General features: G+C 36.2%; 1 protein-coding gene across 1 annotated transcript in view; it reads left to right on the top strand.

Moving 5' to 3' along the window:
• The window catches only part of Ano3 (anoctamin 3), a 261,204-nt gene extending 242,581 nt beyond the window's left edge, over nucleotides 1-18,623 (top strand). The window contains exons 21-27 of the mRNA XM_076570257.1: nucleotides 3,025-3,122; nucleotides 5,551-5,684; nucleotides 6,612-6,764; nucleotides 7,171-7,318; nucleotides 10,863-10,943; nucleotides 11,102-11,207; nucleotides 15,566-18,623. Coding sequence (XP_076426372.1) covers nucleotides 3,025-3,122; nucleotides 5,551-5,684; nucleotides 6,612-6,764; nucleotides 7,171-7,318; nucleotides 10,863-10,943; nucleotides 11,102-11,207; nucleotides 15,566-15,748 — 903 coding nt within the window. The 3' untranslated portion in view covers nucleotides 15,749-18,623. The remainder of the gene's footprint in view (nucleotides 1-3,024; nucleotides 3,123-5,550; nucleotides 5,685-6,611; nucleotides 6,765-7,170; nucleotides 7,319-10,862; nucleotides 10,944-11,101; nucleotides 11,208-15,565) is intronic.
• The last annotated feature ends 1,030 nt before the right edge of the window (nucleotides 18,624-19,653 follow it).

Genomic DNA, 19,653 nt, shown 5'->3' with positions numbered 1-19,653 from the left:
TCAAAAGGGCTTGACTGGATTAGTTAGGAAGCCAAAGGTGGGAACAGAGTGGTTATAGCCACATAGATGCATATTGACACCCTTTTAGGAGTTATTACTACCATTAATATTCAAATGTATATTCTTGTTCTTAATGATGAAATTGTGGGAAATCCTAATTACTGTTTGAAAACTCCAGAAAAAATAATTATAATACTGGTATCAGAAAAATGTCTCATAATCGTTCTCCACATTTTCCATTATAGATGAGATATGTGGTGGCTATATTTACCCACAAAGGAAAACATAAAGTTAGCATTGTAATTTATGATACACTTTAGAAATCTCCAATTATAGAGAGAGCATGAAAATCAAGGAGAAGTATCGAGTCCGTATTCCTTCACATAAGCCAGTATGAGCACAAGCTCTATGGCAAGCCTCTGATGGAGGGTCTTCAAAGGACAGTCTCATTGACTTATTTGATAGTGTTAATAATCACGAAGTATAGGATATAATCACAAATGAACAAATGTTTTGTCCTTAGGTTCTAGTAGTCTGTGTACTAGAATTTCCCACCTAGAGGAATATCTTATCTGGGAATCTCAGCTCCTTCCTTTTTAAACTGGTAACAGGAAGAACAGGAAGAGGTAGCACAGTATTCTCATTTGTGAAATTAAATTATGCATTTCAAATAACAGGCCCAATTGATAGGAACCAGTATAAAGAGATTTAAAAAATATAATTTATCAGAACTTTTATGAAGTGGTTATATTGGATTTGGATTCTCACTATAGTTACGTGATCTCACAAAAATATCATGTAAATTCATTATTAAATTGTTCTAAATTGCTGACATTAACAAACACTAAATGCTGGCATATTGCAATAACTGTTATAAGTGCTCTTTCTGTAAAATTTCATTAAATCCTCATAAAAATATTATTATTATATTAATTTCATAGATGGGTGAACAAAAGAATAGAGAAGTTTTATAATTTGCCAAAAGTCACAAAACTGATGAAACTATGATGCATGTAAAATCAGCATAGCTTCAAAGTCTTGCTTTGCACACTGTTTGCCAGCCACCATTGGAATGGGATATGTGAGCATAGCCATGGAAATGCATTTGGCTGAGAAGACCAACAACTGTGAGTTGGCTTTGGAGTAAAAATTGTAGAGTAGGTAAAGGTAAGGATTGTGGAGCCTGCCAGTCCTGGCCAGTCCCTCGCTTCCTCAACGAAGGTATAATGACTGAAGACACTCAGCCTCCCTCTCACCTTCCCTACACACATTCTCACCGAGAAGGAGAGAATATGTGAAAACACTGAACTTTGGTTTGCTCATTAATGCCTCGGTCTTTTGCACATTCATCCATGACTATTTATACATTCTAAGTATGAGATGTTTTAACAAGTGAAGTTTACAGTATTTAATGATTAGCTTTAGCTCAAGGCCATCACTATGTGAATTGGACAAACTAACAGAAACCAATGTTCCTTCTTGTTCTCTGTAAGAAAGATAAAGAAATTTGTAAATTACAAATTCTTCAAGACTCAATTTTAACCAATTCATTATTGACTTGCCTTTTCACTTTCACTTGCCCTTTACTGGAATGATTCAATCATATGTCTCTCATTATTTTCTTTCTCCCGTCCCTTTATAATACTGCATGTGTGCCAAGCCTACACTCCAAGGCAACTGACATATTTGGTAAATGGAATTTATACTTAGCGTGATGCATTATGGGAAGGAGACCAGAGTATTCTTTCCTCAGACTCTGAGCAAGTCAATTTTCCTCCAAGTCTCTCTACAAAAATGAAGAACCATCTTGTTGAACTGTGATGATCCCCTGTATCTTAGTGATTCAGCTTCCACATTCCACTGAACACATTAATGGTATAAAGTGAGGAAGAAGTCAGGATGACATACGCTAATGCTAGAAGGAAGAGGTGTACTAGGATGATTGGAATCTGGACCCTGCTATGCCATGAGCATGGCCATGGGCAAACCTATTCTCTAACTGGTTGCTGAACTACTGGGCTGGAACAGATAAAGGAGGCTCTTTTATGTCTTAATTATTCATTCCTTTTGAAGTCCCACTAGTACCAATTTGACAAAAATAGAAACTATGATCAAAGTCACAGGAACACTCATCCTTACGAGCAGGACATGATCCCATTTCTAAAGTTCCAGACCCACACCTGAATTGCTTTTATAGTGCAGTTTCAAGCAGCACAGTTTGGTTGCAGTATTCACTTAAGTCACATTTTGTGTGTGTGTGTGTGTGTGTGTGTGTGTGTGTGTGTGTGTGTGTGTGTGTTTCATACCAACTTATTGAAAATCTAAACAACAGCAAAAACTTAGCACAGAGAAGAAAATCGACATTAAAAAAAAAAAAAAAAACCCAGGCAAGGAGACCTGCATGGACCAGTAATCTTCAAAACTTCTTGAGGTTACAAAAATGCTGTCCAGAAGAGAAGAAAACAGGGAGACGTGAAAGACATGCAATGCAGTATGCTAATTTCCCTGTTAAACAGTCCTGGAGGAGAGGGGAGAAATGCCAGTGATGACTGCAGTTTATTGAATTACAATGCACTACTGTTAGTTTCTTAGCTTTGGGTTGAATGGAGAGGAATATATGAGAACTTACTAAAATGTATGATTTTTTTTTTCAGAAAATCTAAAATTATTTAGAAATAAAAAATACTTGAAACAAAATCATAAGCTGTATCAGAATTACTTTTCTAATATCTCATTTGCGGATGTAGAACATTTGTTAGCATTCCCTATATGGGACTATGATTGACAGTGGGAGCTAGCAAGCACTCACTAAAAGCTAACCCAAATTCCACCGTAATTACTGAAAGTGTCATTGTATCTGTTTCCATTTTTTCACATGAGAAAATGTGACCCAGATGTAAAGTTTACTTTGCAATTTAAAGTTGGAGATATTTGAACCAGCTTGGGATTCAGGAGCAGAAGCAGGATCCTTGGGGTGTGGGGCGTGGGAGCAGGATCCTTATGGCTCTTGCTGTTCTATTTTAGTGCCATCCTAGTGGCTGTCTGATAGACCTCTGCCTGCAGATGGGAGTCATCATGTTTTTGAAGCAAATATGGAACAACTTCATGGAGCTGGGATATCCGTAAGCATTCTATCTTTAGATGTGTCTTATCTGTAGTTATAATTTAGGGTTCGTGAGCTGTGAGATGATCGGTCACTGTCCCTTACTAAATGTGTGAATGCCTGTAAGTTTAGGCTTTCTGAACCTCAGTTTTCATGTCTTTAAGAAAAGATAAATGGTATGATCAACTTCAGGACCAACTGATGAGATTAAAGGAACTAATGTACATAGAACACTAGTTCAGCTTGTTAGCTATTTTTAAAACATTAGTAAGAAAGTATCTTAAAAATAATTTTCTGCTGTCTTTGAGCTATCAAGAGATATAGGTGATGGTGACATTGCTGTTAAATAAAAAGGGCCTCCTTTCCTTCCAAAATGATACATTCAAGCAAAAGATGTCAGGCAGAACAATGTTTTCTAGTCCTTTCATGATGCTTTCCTCACGTCTACAAAAATCATTAGTAGCAAATTGATGTGATACTATCCTGTGAGGACATTTAATATGAGGGAGAAACTGATTAGCTGACTGATGATATAAATGGATTTGATCATTGATTAATGATATAAAGCAAGTTTACTCATCAAATTCTACTTTCATTCTTTTTTATGTCTTCCTATAAATGACATTCTTGAGCCACCAACCTAGTGGTGGAGAAATTAACACAGCAGCATACTGGGTATTGGTAAACTATGGGGAGATTTAGAGCATGGATTCAGAACTATCTACTCCTGATTTGAATTCCTTCTCTGTTTCTTACTAATTTTGATCAGAGTTTGTGTCATCTCTCTGAGATTTTTCTTTCACTTGTAAAACAAGAGAAAGACTAAATGAAATGACCCAATAGAATTTAAATTTTAGATAAGAAAACACTTTGGAAGAGTGTATATTATATACAAATGTGTATGTAATGTATTTGGATATAATGTATGTATAGGTTATATAACAGATTCCATGAAATCTCTTCTACATGAAGCCTGAATAAAGGGTTAGAGTTCCTCGTGCACTTGCTACGTCCCTTCCTCTCCTTTGCTTATCACTTTAAAATGTATGGGATGGGAAGTACATAAGCACAACTGAGGAAATTAGGCATCAAGTGTGGGGCATAGGATTGGATCTGCCATGAGCACTTCATAAGTTCCAGCAGGGTGGAATTGCGGCCCTTGTAGAACAGAGAAGGGTTCTTCGCACCACCACCACATGTGGTCTGCTGTGTGCATTGTTTATGTCCGATACTCATTTTAACCATGCCCTGAGTCAGATGGTAAGCCTGGATCACGCATGTCAAATACTGAGGGAAAATAGCAAGAGATACTCATTCCATGTTTGTTTTTCAAACACTTAGGAAAGGCCTTGTAGGTGAATACTTAGCAGGACTGAATGGATCACCAAAGCAGTGGTTTTCAAATTTTAAACCACAATTTTCCATTCAATTAAAACCGTAAGCAAAAACAATACAGATAAAATTTAAACAAGCAGAGCTGTGTCAATTCTAACCTACCTCCCTTTTCACATCTTTGTGAGATTCCAAGGGCGACCTCCATGGGATGTTGACCAGAGCACTCTGTCTTCAAACAGATTCTGAATTTCCAGTTACTTAAAATTGAGCCTTAAGTGTTATTCACTGAATTGTGAAAAAATATGTCATCCTAGAGTATCTTTCAAAGTCTTATGTAATTCATCATACAAAAGCCGCTCACAGTGCACACCAGGCTATCTCTAGACATCATAGTGTCATGACCATTCCCAGGCCAGAGATAGAGTATTTTCACTTATTTTCCAGACCACAGACTGGAATGTAAGCATATCCATTGCCTGACAACTTCCGTTAATGATAGTAGCAGAGTGTTGGCATTAGTGTTCAAACTTTTCATGTTTATAAACTGAAAAATGTTAATTGAACAAATATCCCACATGCAATGCAAGACAAGATGGACCAGAGCCTAGGACTCTTGAAAGTTTATGTAGGCCTACTGTTTCATGCAGAACGTAATTTTATTCACATCCACATGTACAACCCACACACTGATGGAGTATGAGCAATGAAAGGCACAGAGCTAAAGACAACAGGCAACGTAGGAGTTTTTATAGGTGGAGGTAGGAGAAATGAATTTAGCCGAGTCAGTATCAAGGAATGGTTCAGTTTAATGGCATTGAATTCCTAATAAATATCTAGATGTTTGGAGGACCTTAGAGAGTTCCAGGACGATAGAATCTAGTAACTTTCACTATTTTTTTTAACTTTATAATTTAAAGATTTTAAACTTTTTAAAGTTCAGACTTACTTTTTTTTCACTTATTGAAAAGTTAAAACCACTGACTGTCTTCACTTCCAAAAATACTTGATACAACAAAAAGATTAGTTGAAATTTGTTGTTTCTTAGTAAAATACACATTTCCACAGATGGTTCAGTAACAGGTTACATAGCCTTGGTCTGCTCTCTGATACAGGTTAATCCAAAACTGGTGGTCACGACATAAAATCAAGCGTGGAATACAGGATGCTTCCATACCACAATGGGAAAATGACTGGAATCTTCAGCCCATGAACATTCATGGACTGATGGATGAGTACTTAGAAATGGGTAAGGAGAGGCTTTTCTGCAGGACCATTTGGCTCTGTTGATATTGCTTTTTCTAGTTAATATGAGCTTTGGTTTAAGAGGAAAACAGCAGTAATGACAGTACTCTTTTTTCACACTGATCATTCTGAAATGCAAGTGAATTTTATCCAAACAAAGTCAGAAGTGTGAGGATTATAGGCATGCATCACCACAGCAGGCTACTGAGCAAATATTTTGATGAAAAATAACAAAGCTGGATCAACTCTTTATAAAGAAAAATAGTATCCTCCTCAAAGAAATTCATGGTTATTTTTTAATAATATGTTTATTAATTCTTTAGTATTTTGATACATTATATTTGTCCCATATTTACCCCTCCTCCCCACACTCCTCCCATATCCGTCCTCTCCACACTCTCAAACCCAGTCTGAGTTTCTGCAGGAATGTCCTTAATTTATACTAAGAAAATATGGCTTCCCAGTCCAGTTGTTGACTTATTTCCTGACCTTCAGTATCCACATCTATAAAAAGAGAAGATAGGGTAGTGGAGTAGAGAGCTTTGGGGTCCCTGCCAGAGCCTTAAGGGAAGTGTTCCTCTTTGCTTGTCTTATTGATAGCTTTTTCTTCCTCCTCACCTTTTTCTTCCTTTATCTCCTTCTCCATTTTCCTATCCTCCTCATATTATATGGGGAGTGGGAGAGAAAGTAGACGTTAAATATACCCATATCTGTGATGGAGTACAGATTTTTAACATTTTCTACCCATCTACTCTTTAACAAGTTTACTTATCACATAGGATCAAACGTTTCTTCAACTGTAAAAATAAGAGTGTTTACTGAGTAGAGGTATCATTAAAGGTAATTCATCTAATGCTCGTAATTGGTGCAGAGAGGCACTCAGTAGATTTTATTATGTAATTTATAACTCCCTAATGTTCCTGTCTTATAGTTTTGCAATTTGGTTTTACTACCATCTTTGTTGCTGCTTTTCCTCTGGCCCCTCTTTTGGCTTTGTTAAACAATATCATAGAAATAAGATTGGATGCATATAAATTTGTGACCCAGTGGAGGAGGCCTCTGCCAGCTCGAGCAACTGACATAGGTAAGACTCAATTTTCCCTTTTTTGAAATAGTATATGCAACATCTCTAGTATCTGGGGTATGTGGACTGTAGTTTAAAAAAAAAAGCAGCAAGGGGCTGAAGAGATGGCTCATCTGTTAAGAGCAATTGTTGCTGCTCCCAAGGTCCAGAGTTCAGTTTTCATCATGAAGATTATTGAGGGATTTACAAAACAATCTGATGCTCTCTTCTGCTCTCTGTAGGGACCCAAGTGCATGAGCACACACACAATAAATAATACAATATAACCCTTTTTTATTAAAAAAAATGTAAATGGTGAACAGAATGTGGCTCAAAATAAACAGAATATTATTGCCAAAATTAAATAAATCAGAATGCTTTCATCTTGTTTGCTTTTATTCACTAGCTTTATTCTTTCTCCAACCAGGTATCTGGCTTGGAATTCTTGAGGGAATTGGCATACTGGCTGTGATCACCAATGCATTTGTAATTGCTATTACATCTGACTACATCCCACGTTTTGTCTACGAATACAAATATGGCCCTTGTGCAAATCATGTAAAGCAGAATGAGAAGTAAGGTTAAAATTTACATATTTTTCTAATCTATTTCATAGTTGCAATTAAAAGGACAGCTTACTGGGAAGTTTTGTTCTGTGCCCATTAAAAAGTAATGTTTCTGGTCATTGTATTTATAATATGTTTATTAGATAAAAGCAAATGGAACTGAGAACAGAACATGCTTTCTATAGCAACTTATTTTAGAGTCTGTTTTTATTTGAAAATGTGTCAAAATGCTAAGAACAGTCTAATTCTTCTCGAAAGAGCCAGTTTTAAAGCCTGAATAGACTCTTCAGCATCTTCAAACCAGGCAATTCAGAGTTGTTGCTATGCAGATGGGAAAGTGAAGCTCATAAAAAATGGAACAAAGACAGTAAAAAGTGAGAAACAGAACCTGCAAAGTCGGCCATCTTAGTGCCTAGACATTTTCAGGAAGCACATAGAGCCAGGGGTCTGACTGAAGCAGAATCGCCTTCTACAGTACTTTTTGTTTGGTTTGGTTTGGTTATTGACATTTTAATTCAAACGGTTCTTTCAAGTTAGGAAGGGGGCTGTTTGGCTCACTGTATGATGCTTAGCAGCATGTGTGGTCTCTAACCAGTTGATATAGTGACAACTGTCTTAATCCATACATTCTGATAACAATAGGTATCTCTAGACTTTGCCTGCTGTCCCCTGGGAGGCAAAATAACTGGATATAGACAACCACTTTAGGCAATATTTGTTACCTCACATTTTTCCTTTGCATAAGGTATTAGGGGACAATTTATGTGAGAACTGACTATAGAGAACTGGGGCACCTTGAATGACTTTGTAGGCGAATATCCACCTTAGATGTAAAATCTGTAAGAAAATGTAGAAGAGTGAGAGCAACAATAGGTATGGATAGAAATCATGGGCCACAACAGGTGGAGCTTTGCTTTAGGGTGACATTGACCCTTAATGAACTACTGGCTAACTGGTGTTTCTCTAGAACACTGGAAAAGCCCTTGAACACAAGTGTCCCTTCTTTTTAAGAGGAGTAGTGATAGAAGCATTGTACAATTGATTTTTTTAAACAAGTCTTAGAATCCTTAAGAGATTTAAAGGGATTCAATATTAGACACCTTAAATTTGAATTCTAACTTTGTCATTTGTTAAGATATACATCATCTGTGTGACATGGTTGATTCATAATAGTAAGTGTTCATAGGCTGTATGATTATGAAATGGTGTCTGTGAATGCACACAGTGTAAATATAAGGTTGTTTCAATACCGATACTGAAAAGCCAAAATGCTGCCTTTTTATTAATGCAAAATGATCTAGGAGCAGATTTTAAGAATTTGAAAAGTATAAGTCAATCATTTCTCAAACTTTTGGCTAAGATCAAGTGTGAAATATGTAGAATTGCTCTCTGGTGACTTTCTTACACAAATTAATAGCTAGTAATTCTATTGCCACCTAGTGGTGGTTGAAAATTCTACTGGCTGAGTTTACATTGCAGAACCTGTCTTTGCTGTGGACAGCACCTGACATCTCCATATTCAGTGACCAATTTCAGCTGCAGATCAATTTTCAGGCAAAACTATGCAGTTCTTCTGTGATTTGGACATCATATATCAAGAGGAATACTCAATTACTTTATAATCTTCTAAGAATACTTAGCAATGAAATTGAAAAAAAATCTGTCCAGGTTAGAAATTTTCAGAGCAAGCCCTGAAGAGACAGACAGTAGTGGAGGGGATATACCGACAAGAAAACACTTGACTAATGCTACAAGACAGAGAACGGACATGGCATACAGTTGCCATTGTTGCATTGTGACTAATATTTTAAAGGTAAGAATGTAATAGACACGTCCTTGGATCCAGATTTTAAAAACCATTTTTCTTAGAAGAGTATTTCTCAACATGTGGTCTGCAAACATCCCTTAGGGTCTATGATTTAAACACAGTTTTGAAATTATTATATTATTTATAACATTACTATTATATCACAATATTATTATATATTATTTATTGGTGCATTGTGTGTATGAGGGAGCATTGTGAAAGTTAAAAGACGCATTGGGGTATTTCCCTTCCAACATATGGGATAGAACTCAGGTCCTCAGGCTTGGTGACAAGTACCTTAACCTCCTAAGCCATCTATCAGCCCACATTAACACTATGTTCACAGTAACACTAAGACTTTTTTTTCCACCTTCAACTTTTTACATTTAGATTGATGGTGCATCAACAATGGTGGCTACAGTCCCATATGAATTTGCCTAACTCAGAATATTGGCACCAAGTTACTAATATTCTCAACCATCATGTAACCACCTTGAAAATTCCAATGAGAAAAGCAAAGTGTCCTTCATGAAATATTAATAATTATTAATTTTACAAAATCTGCAACTTTCAATCTTCTCTGTAAAAAATGTCACACTTTGCCATACAGAGTGCTACTAAGCACTCTGTAATTGTTGGAATTGCAAGAGAAAAGTCAGTCCCAAGAAGAAATAATAATGACTAGACTGTTTTTCAGACTCTGGAATTTAGTATCTACTCTTTTAATATGTAAAGTTAAAAAAATCACCTGACACATTTAATTATTTTTATTATCTATATTCAATGTACATGGCATTGGGTGATGTAAGAACTTTTTAATAGATGTATGCTGCATACTTAAAGTGTATTCCCTTCATGGCCACATACACTAGCTCCCCTCTCAATATTCCCCATTGTATATCTAGACTGTTTGACTTCTGCTGTTATGTCATAGTTGCATACGTAATTTTAAGTGTCTGTCTAAAATCTAGGAAACACACATGAGAGAAAATATGTAACCATTGTTTTTCTGGCACAGACTGTCACTCAATATGATTATTTTCATTTGCAGCCATTTTTCCTACAAACTACACAACCTTCTTTCTTTCTTTCTTTCTTTCTTTCTTTCTTTCTTTCTTTCTTTCTTTCTTTTTCTTGTTTTTGTTTTGTTTTGTTTTGAGACAGGGTTTTTCTGTGTCATTCTGCATATTCTGGAACTTGATCTGTAGACCAAGTTAGTCTTGAACTCAGAGACCAGACTGCCTCTGCCTCCTGAATTCTGGAATTAAATTATGCACTACCACACCTGTCTAATAACCATCTTTCTTGATGGATAAAAGCAACATCACTGTGTGTAAATACCTGTTTTGCTCATAGTTGAGTATCAAGCACTGAGAATTTTTGTAACAAAATATAGATGCACAATAAACATATTGAATAAGTAAATAGATAATAAATATTACTTATAATTAGCCAATTATGTTGCATGCATGTGTGTTTACAAAAGATTTACCGACTTTAAATGCACAAGTAGCAGGATGACTCATGGACAGAAACCACTTTTAAAAAGTAAACTAAATAAAAAAAGCAATGGGGAAAATATTGAGAAGAAATGACAGGACAAGAAGACATGAAACAGAAATAAGAAAGCTGAATACTTAAAATAGAGGGAATAATGGCATTTATTAAATTCTGTCACTTGGAAAGAAGAAATCATTTAAGAAATGTATTAATTTTTGCCTCATTTAGTCCTGTCATTTTTCCTAGTTGCCTAAAAGGATATGTCAACAATAGCCTATCCTTCTTTGACCTGAGTGAACTTGGAATGGGAAAATCTGGTTACTGCAGGTATTTACCTAGAATGTATTTATCTTTCCTGCTTGCTTTTTTGCCATGCCATCTCCTCCCTTCTACATGTAAAACAGCTCATTTAAACTACCACTTTGGACTTGGGTAATCATGAACATTTTGCTATCTTTCATGCTTTCTGTTTTTGTGGCTTGCAGGTACCGAGACTATAGAGGCCCGCCTTGGAGTTCCAAACCCTATGAGTTCACGTTACAGTACTGGCACATTCTCGCTGCTCGACTGGCCTTCATTATTGTGTTTGAGGTTAGTCACGGGAGAGGTAACTGTGAATAACTGCCTTGCTGATTGATATGTCAGTTTGATGTCAATTCTTTACTGACTTCTAAGAAAGGACTTTGGTAGGCCTGGTAAAAGGCTTGGATATGGTAAATTAATTATAAGGAACATAAAAAATAATGAGCCTGAGCTGAATAATGTAACCACAAGTTAATAGGTATTGATACAAGAAAATCAGAAAGAAAGATACTATCTCATAAAAATTGTGAGGCTCCTAGTTTCAAGTTCCTAGTGGTGACACTTAAAAAGAAAGGGATAGTTTTCATGAGCTGATAAATTAATCCAAATCTACCCACGAGGATAGAAAATTCGATATTTCTGAATAATTAACTCAAAATATAGTCAATCATGCATATATTTGTCTTTAAAAATGGGTGATTCCATATTTTGCCCAAAACTTTTACTTAAAATGATTGGAGTTTGATTATCACAGACATGATAGTATTAAACTGTAATCCTGTGAGGCAATTTTGAGAGAACTGCATACAGCATTATCATCTTGTTTCATAAATCATGATACAGTGAAGAATTTAGCACTTAGATGTATTAAACAACTTCTCTGAGTTACCACTGAGTTAATGAACAATTTTCGATGTTTTCTATGACCAAAACTCACAAAACTTATCATGGTCCAGCCTTAACAGTTTTCTTACCAGGGGCCCAGAAGAGAAGCTACGAACGATGGCATGAATTATTTTCAGGAAAAGAATCTAAGTACATTGAGCTCTTTTGTCCATCTACTTTATTCCTCTGGGATAAAATCCTATCTACACAGCTTCAGTTCTTCTCTCATGCCTAGTTCCTTTCTTGCTTGATTTCTCCTACATTTATCTGCTGTCCCATCTAAGTTCTATCTTAATTCTCTCATCTTAGTTCTGCCCCATCTAGGTTCTCATCTATCTACTTCTTTGCCATCTCAGCTCTTCTCCCATCTCCTTCTTTCTCATCTTGTTTTTCCCCATCTGGCTCTTCCTTGACTTCTTTCTTGTTCCTCTAGTACTCTCTTCTAGTCCTTCAATGTAGTTCTTCCCCATCTCAGTTTGTTTCTCTCCCATTCTTACCCATCTAGTTCTGCTATTCTCTTTTCTCTTCTCAGTCTCATTCTCCCAAGTCTCTGAGGTTTACAGTTATATACCCATACAATAACAATGCACTGGTTAAAATGAGGTCACCAGGCTTGAATTCCCTCAGGGTCAAAAGGAGTGTCAATAAGATCTACACAAAAGAGCAGTAATTGCCAGCCATCATCTGCAATCCAAAAGGGAAGTGGTTAATGGGGAATAGAATCAATTGAGGGCTAAATTCTGTTAATATGGGAGCAAGGGGTGTTTTATGTACTCAACTGTATTTTTGGAAGTGGTTAGGTAAAGTAGTAGGAGTCTATCAGTGATGAGTGAAAATAAAACTGCCTTCTTTTCCTTTGACCCTTTATATGTCCAAGCTATCTTGGCTACTGCTTTCTAGCTAGGCTGGGGAGTGTACTGGGCAGCCTGATTCAGACTGATGTACCAGTATGTAGAAACTCTTTAGTTCTGAGTTAATAGTCAGAGGTAGATCTAAAACTAGAGATAAGACTTTGGAAAGGGAGAAAGTTAAGCTTAATTAGCACATCCAACAGGCCTTCTCAAACAGATAGTCCGGATGTTTAAGTTTGTTCTTAGAGAGTACAGAGGTATCTCTGATAAGATACTTCCGTCAGTATCAGGGATAATCCTGATCAGATGCTGCTAATGATGATAATTACAGAAAGGCCTGAAATTAGGGATCCTGGTTGTGTTACTGCATAGAAGGTTATCTAAATATTCCATTAGTAGAGGGGAAACCAAACCGTGCCCAGCGAATGATGGAAAAGCTACAACAGCACAGGAGAAATTCATAGCAGGAAATGGCTAATAATCAAAAGTCAATATCAACAAGACTCCTTGACCTCTGGAAGGCCCTTGGATTCTTCCAGGTATTAGCTTGTCATAATCAGCTGAATTCCTATCTCATGTTATTGTGGCTTGCAGTACAAAAGAAATAAAAGCCATGTCTAAAATTTTTGGAACACAAAAGGTTTTGTTTTTGTTTGTTTGTTTATTATTTGAATAACCTTCTCATGTATGCCAAACTGGTTTCAAATTCACTATTTGGCCAGGTTTGATCTCAAACTCCTAATCCTCCTGTCTGTGCCTCGGAAGCACCAGAATTACAGGCATGAACCACCACACCTGGTTCCTATGAACCTGGGGTAGAACCCAGGCTTTGTGAATACTAGGCAAACATTCTACCTACTAAATGTTGAAAACCCCCTTTTTAAAGACAATTATTCATTGCAAGTGATTTCCAAATATAAATTAAAAGTTTGTAATGGAATATCTGAAAATGAAATGTTTGCCTCTAAAGGTCTTAGCCAGGACTAAAATTCTCTGATTTAATGACTTTCAGAGTCAATAAAAATATATCTTTACTGAATGAGACTTTCTACTTCATTGCAGGTAGTATAAACAGTTCAACTCATATTTTCAACACAATATTTCAATGAGATATTTATTATCTAGTTTTAAAATGTACATATTTTTTATATTCCTCAGAAGTCAAGTGAATAAAGTTAATCAGACACAATTCAGATACCACTCATGGGTCTGTGTGAGAGAGACCCTCTTTATTTTTCTTTCTTCATTCCTCATTACGGATCCCATAACCCCTAATCAACCTCTATGAAGCCCTTACACTTGTTAATTTTTAAGTATGGTTGCTTGTCTGTGTATAAAAATATAGTATTATTTTGGATATCCTATTTTCCAAATAACTTCAATTATTTTGTATCTTAAAGCTTTTTTAAATAATCTTTTACTTATTTTACTTCAGATCTAGAAGGAACTGTCAATGAGCACCTGCTTGTGTTTAGAACACATCTGCTAAACATGAACTGTAATCTTAAAATACAGTGAAGTATTTATTGTTGTAGATTAGACTTTAGTAAATCATGGCAATATTTTATTTGTACTCCAACAATTTTGAGGAACATTATTAGGTTTTTTTTATTAAGGAATTATTTTATTCATTTTAAATACCAACCACAGATCCCCCTCTCTTTCTTCCTGAATCTTATATTTAAATGATCAGGAAAGAAAGTCCTGATTGTGTGTGGGAAAATATGAACTGCTTTATTGCTATCTACTTTTCAGTGCATTTTCTTGGGACTCATAAACAAGTACAACTAAACGTACAATGAATTCTTCCTTTTCTCATGAAGAGGTTATTGTCCACTAAAAGCCCTTTACATAAAAGTATTGTTTTAACGGGCCATGCTAACCCCACAAATACCACATTGTTCTCTCTCTTTTCTGAGAAACAGAAAGACCTACCATTCTCATAGGATATGAGTAGGAAATACCATTTGAGCAGGGTTCCCACTGTGCCAACCACTCTCTGAGCCTCTGTAAGTGTGTGTTTACTTATTTCCTTTAAGAGGTAGCATTGTCATCACTATCATAGACACAGAACATAGATGAGTTGCTCAAGGATAAACAGCTGTTAGTAGGATAAAGGCTTAATTGGTCTCATTCAAATTCCAAGCTTTTACTTAGAGGTATAATGTCTTTTGAGTTACATTCTTACTTGTTCAAGTCTATCAGTAAACTGGGTGTGATGGTGCACATCTTTAATCCCATCACATGCAAGACAGAAACAGGTGGATTTCTATCAATTGGTTCACAAAGAAAGTTCTAGGCCAGGCTGACCAGGAATATATAGCAATATATTAATTCTCAAAACAAACAAACAAAAAATAGCAAACCTCCATTTTTGACAATTTAATTTTAAAACATGAATAATACATATTTTACCAAAATTATGTAACACAGCTCAAATGTTTCATAGTAGTTATAGTGACAGTGAACTTACAGAATGGAATTTATGAAAAATAAATTGGTTGTGATTGAGTCTAATAACTAGCTCACAGGTTATGTAGCATGTATTTCTGTCTATTGAAAAGACATTTTCCCGAGAATAGCCATTCATATTTGTGTCTGTTAATGGGTATTATAGTAATATTGCACAGTATGTAAGAATTTTGAACACAAGAATTTAAAATACTTTTTTATGAAGTGATATCATTAAACAGCATTAAAAAGAGGAAACATTTCGTTATCTAACTGATACATTACAGTGACAGTAATATTTGTGTTCTCCATATAACTCTTGAAATCAACATTCTAAATGCTACACATTAAGTTCTGATGCTCAATTTTAAGGCAAATGCATCATTGTTCATGACTTTTCTGTTTTACAATGAGTGTTCTGGAACCTTTGAAAACATAATTTTTCCTCTTAACTTACAGCACCTGGTGTTTGGGATTAAGTCATTCATTGCATACCTGATTCCAGATATACCAAAGGGCCTCCGTGAGCGCATACGACGAGAGAAATACTTAGTCCAAGAAATGATGTATGAGGCTGAACTGGAGCATTTACAGCAACAGAGGAGAAAAAGTGGTCAGCCTATTCACCATGAATGGCCTTAGGCAGTGCCTGTTAACCAAAAGGGGAGGTACCGTTAGTGTGAAGGAATGAGGCCCTTGAAATGTAGGTGGGATCCAACAGGAAAGCATAGTTGGCAAAACCATATGTATAAAATGTTACTTGGAAATACATCACAGCAGCCTTTGGGATTGGAATGCTCAGACTTCTGAGGAAAGAAAAGACTTGTGACCTCCAAAGGGATGCAACTGACATGGCAGGGAGTCAGGCTCGGATTCTCAGAGCAAGCCCTCAGGGGAGTTCTGTGTTTGGAGTCCATCCAGTTCCATCAGCAGCAGAGCAAGTAGGAAATGCAGTGATGGAATTTCCAAAGACAGATTTCCACGTAAATGTTCACATGCTGGGAATACTAATCAGATTCTAGGACTTGCAGTTGAGTTCAGATATTCACAAGAAATGAGTTACACCAGTTGTTGGCTCTGATGTCAGAACTCCATGTCCCTTCCATTTACAGGCTGGTGGAGTTGTTTTTGTCTCATTGAGATAATGGGTGTATGCACATGGCATTTATGCTGCTTTATGTCGACTATGCACTTGAAAAGTTGCACATTACCATAGTATTGAAACCAAAATCTAAATTCCAAAAAGAACACCTTGGAATAATTCTATTATATTGGCTGTGATTTAAGTTTGCTTTATCACTCAAAGCCAAGTGCACTACCCATTTTTAAATTAATGAATGCCACAGATCCACTTTAAATATATGAATGCCTATTCTTGTATCATGTAGACATGACTAATTTGTACTTTACTGAAGAAGCCTATCTTATATTCTATTCCATGTGCTCCTCTCTGAATTATTACAATCTCACAGAACACTATGTTGAAACAATGTAAATATGTCGATGTTCTTTCACTGTTTGCACTTTTTACACTGTGTAATGTGAGTTCTGGCTTATGGAACTCTATGACTAGTTACACAGGATGCTACTGTAATTTCTCTGTTCATTCAGGAAATCCAAAGCCAAATGTTCTGCAGCACTTAAGCTTTTTCTATAATATGCACTATCAATTATGAGCTAATGGAATAATGCATGCACAGAGTGTATTATTTGCATAAAATACCTTTCTGAGTTTCATTCTTTAATCATGGAATGGAGATTTCTTGGTTTTGATTTGTTCTGTTTTGTTTCTGATGAGTTGATTTTTATTTAATTTCAAAACTCTCTAGAAACAAAGTCAAATTAATTATGAAGATCATAATTTCATTTGTTGTGGACTCCTTATTTGAATGTCAATTTTGTCCACACACTGGAGGAGCACAAATGAAGGGGTGTTCAATTCAAGAAAGTTCAGAGAAGGCATAAATTAAGGAGGCAGAATAGAATGAAAGGCAAGGGGTGAAATATATGGTTATATGGTAAAAATCAATACCCCTTCCCTTGCAAAACAAGATGGGCCAAGCTTTTTTCCCTTGAGAATAAGGTGGGAAATTACACAGAGAACACACACATACACACACACACAGAAAGAGAGCATGAATTGTTCAGTTTGCTTTTGTTCAATTAAGCAAAACAGAAATATTTACAAAATTTAAAATATTGGATTAGGCACACACAAAAACGAAACTACTTTGCACACATATGAATGAATCTCTAAAACTAATCAAGGAAATTAGTTTCACTTACTGGAAGTGTGCTGTGCTAATTCTAACACTTACAAAAAGCTTTGTTGACTTGATTATGGTTGTTTTATAGTTTCTCCCTAGGATATTCACTTGTCTACTTTCCTTGTGATTCTGGGCCAGGTATATGCCCTGGGACTCTAAATTCTTCCACAAGTTCTGAAAATGTAGCTCAGTGGTAGTGTGTGTCTAACATGCATGAGGCACACATGGACTCAACTCTGAGCACCACTAAATACATACATATATACATAATACATACATAATATATACATACATAATACATACATACATATATACATATGAGATATGTGGTAAATTCCTACAGAAATCCTTGTTCCTGGGATTCTTTTACTTCAAATATAATGGCTAATTCCACAAATTATCCAATAGAGATTTCAGCTCCTCAATTTTGGAGCATTTTTGCTCCCTTTTCTTTATTAACTAAATGTATACACATGCCTGAGCATAATATTTTCTTTACCTAGCATTTACATATTTTCCAAATTAGGGATGCAAGACATACATGGGTCATATGGAGGACAAACAATAATAGATGTTTCTTTGAGAATTCTTTTTCTAGGGTTTTCTATAGTCCATTGGGGTTTAAGTCATATTGATTGATATGAACAAAGAAAGATATTTTAATAAAAGTTGTAGTATATTAATTTAGAAATGTGTTGCTGATATTTTTGAAACAGAGATGAGAAAGAAAGAACCAAAAATAATTGTCTGAAATATTTGTTTTGTAAGCAGTTGCAAGACAATCAAACTTGGTTTTATCATAACTGACGGTAAAACACAGACAGCCCTCACAGTATGTGAACTTTAGAGGGTCACTCTGCTTAAGTTGAGAGAAATGTTTTATATGTGTTTTTCATATGAATATGAATTATTTCTCAAAGATTTATAGCACACTATATTCTCAGGAATTCTGTATGATGTGAATGCTGCTCATATATTTTCATATTCTCACTTGTTATCTTTTTATGCTAATAATTAATGGATATGTGCATGCAGTCTGCCATGACAAGTTGTGTGAACCATTTTAAGTCTTAACTGTAATAGTTCTCAGTCGTCTGGTCTGAGTCTGTGTAGGCACTTTTCGGTGAGACACTGCTGCCTGGCTGCATGATGAGATTCAACTTGAATGCTAAATGATTCTTGGCACAATATACTATACAATGGAATGGATAGAAGATTTTTTTCACTCAATAAATTATCATTTTTACTATAATCTGCACATTACAGTTCTTTCTGTTTGGGGTTATTTTGTTTTGTTTTGTTTTTGTTTTTTGTTTGTTTGTTTTTTGCTTTTATCGAGACAGGGTTTCTCTGTGTAGCTTTGTGCCTTTCCTGGATCTTGCTCTGTAGACCAGGCTGGCCTCCAACTCACAGAGATCCACCTGCCTCTGCCTCCCGAGTGCTGGGATTAAAGGCGTGCACCACCACCGCCTGGCTCTGTTTGTTCGTTAAATAATTTAATTGGAATTTGTCGAATGGGTATGGGCTGGAAAGATTGCACATTCTTTAGTCCCTGAAAGCAATAGTTTTGTTATTCTTGGGGAAACTCACCACTTTCAAACTATCTCCTGATAATGCTCTCATCTTAAAGTCATTTGCAGTACTGGGTAAAATGGGTCAAGTGTCTGTTGTGCAAGCTTGGTGACCTATGTCTGCATCACCAATACTCACATAAAAAGCCAAACATGGTGGAATATGTCTGTGACCCCAACTCTAGGGAGACTGAAATAGGAGGATCCTAGGGGACAGCCAATGTGGCCAATTGGTGAGCTCCAGTTTAGTGAAAAAACCCTGTTTTAAAAGATAAGGTAGAAATCAATAGAAAATCCTAGACACTGACTTCTGGTCCACACACACAGGCATACACACATGTTAAATTCACCTAGGAAAAATAAACCTTAAAATATGGGTTTAAGCCGGGCGGTGGTGGCGCACGCCTTTAATCCCAGCACTCGGGAGGCAGAGCCAGGCGGATCGCTGTGTGTTCGAGGCCAGCCTGGCCTACCAAGTGAGCTCCAGGAAAGGCGCAAAACTACGCAGAGAAACCCTGTCTCGAAAAACCAAATATATATATATATATATATGTGTGTGTGTGTGTGTGTGTGTGTGTGTGTGTGTGTGTGTGTGTGTTTAAAGAGATGGCTCAGCAGATAAGAGCACTTGATATTCTTGCAGAGGACCACAGTTTGGTTCCCAGCACTCATTTGGTGGTGTACAACCATCTGTAACTACAGTTCCAGG

This window comes from Peromyscus maniculatus, chromosome 4 (genome assembly GCF_049852395.1).
Source record: "Peromyscus maniculatus bairdii isolate BWxNUB_F1_BW_parent chromosome 4, HU_Pman_BW_mat_3.1, whole genome shotgun sequence".
NCBI classification, from domain to species: domain Eukaryota; kingdom Metazoa; phylum Chordata; class Mammalia; order Rodentia; family Cricetidae; genus Peromyscus; species Peromyscus maniculatus.
This window is presented reverse-complemented; position numbering and strand designations above follow the sequence as displayed.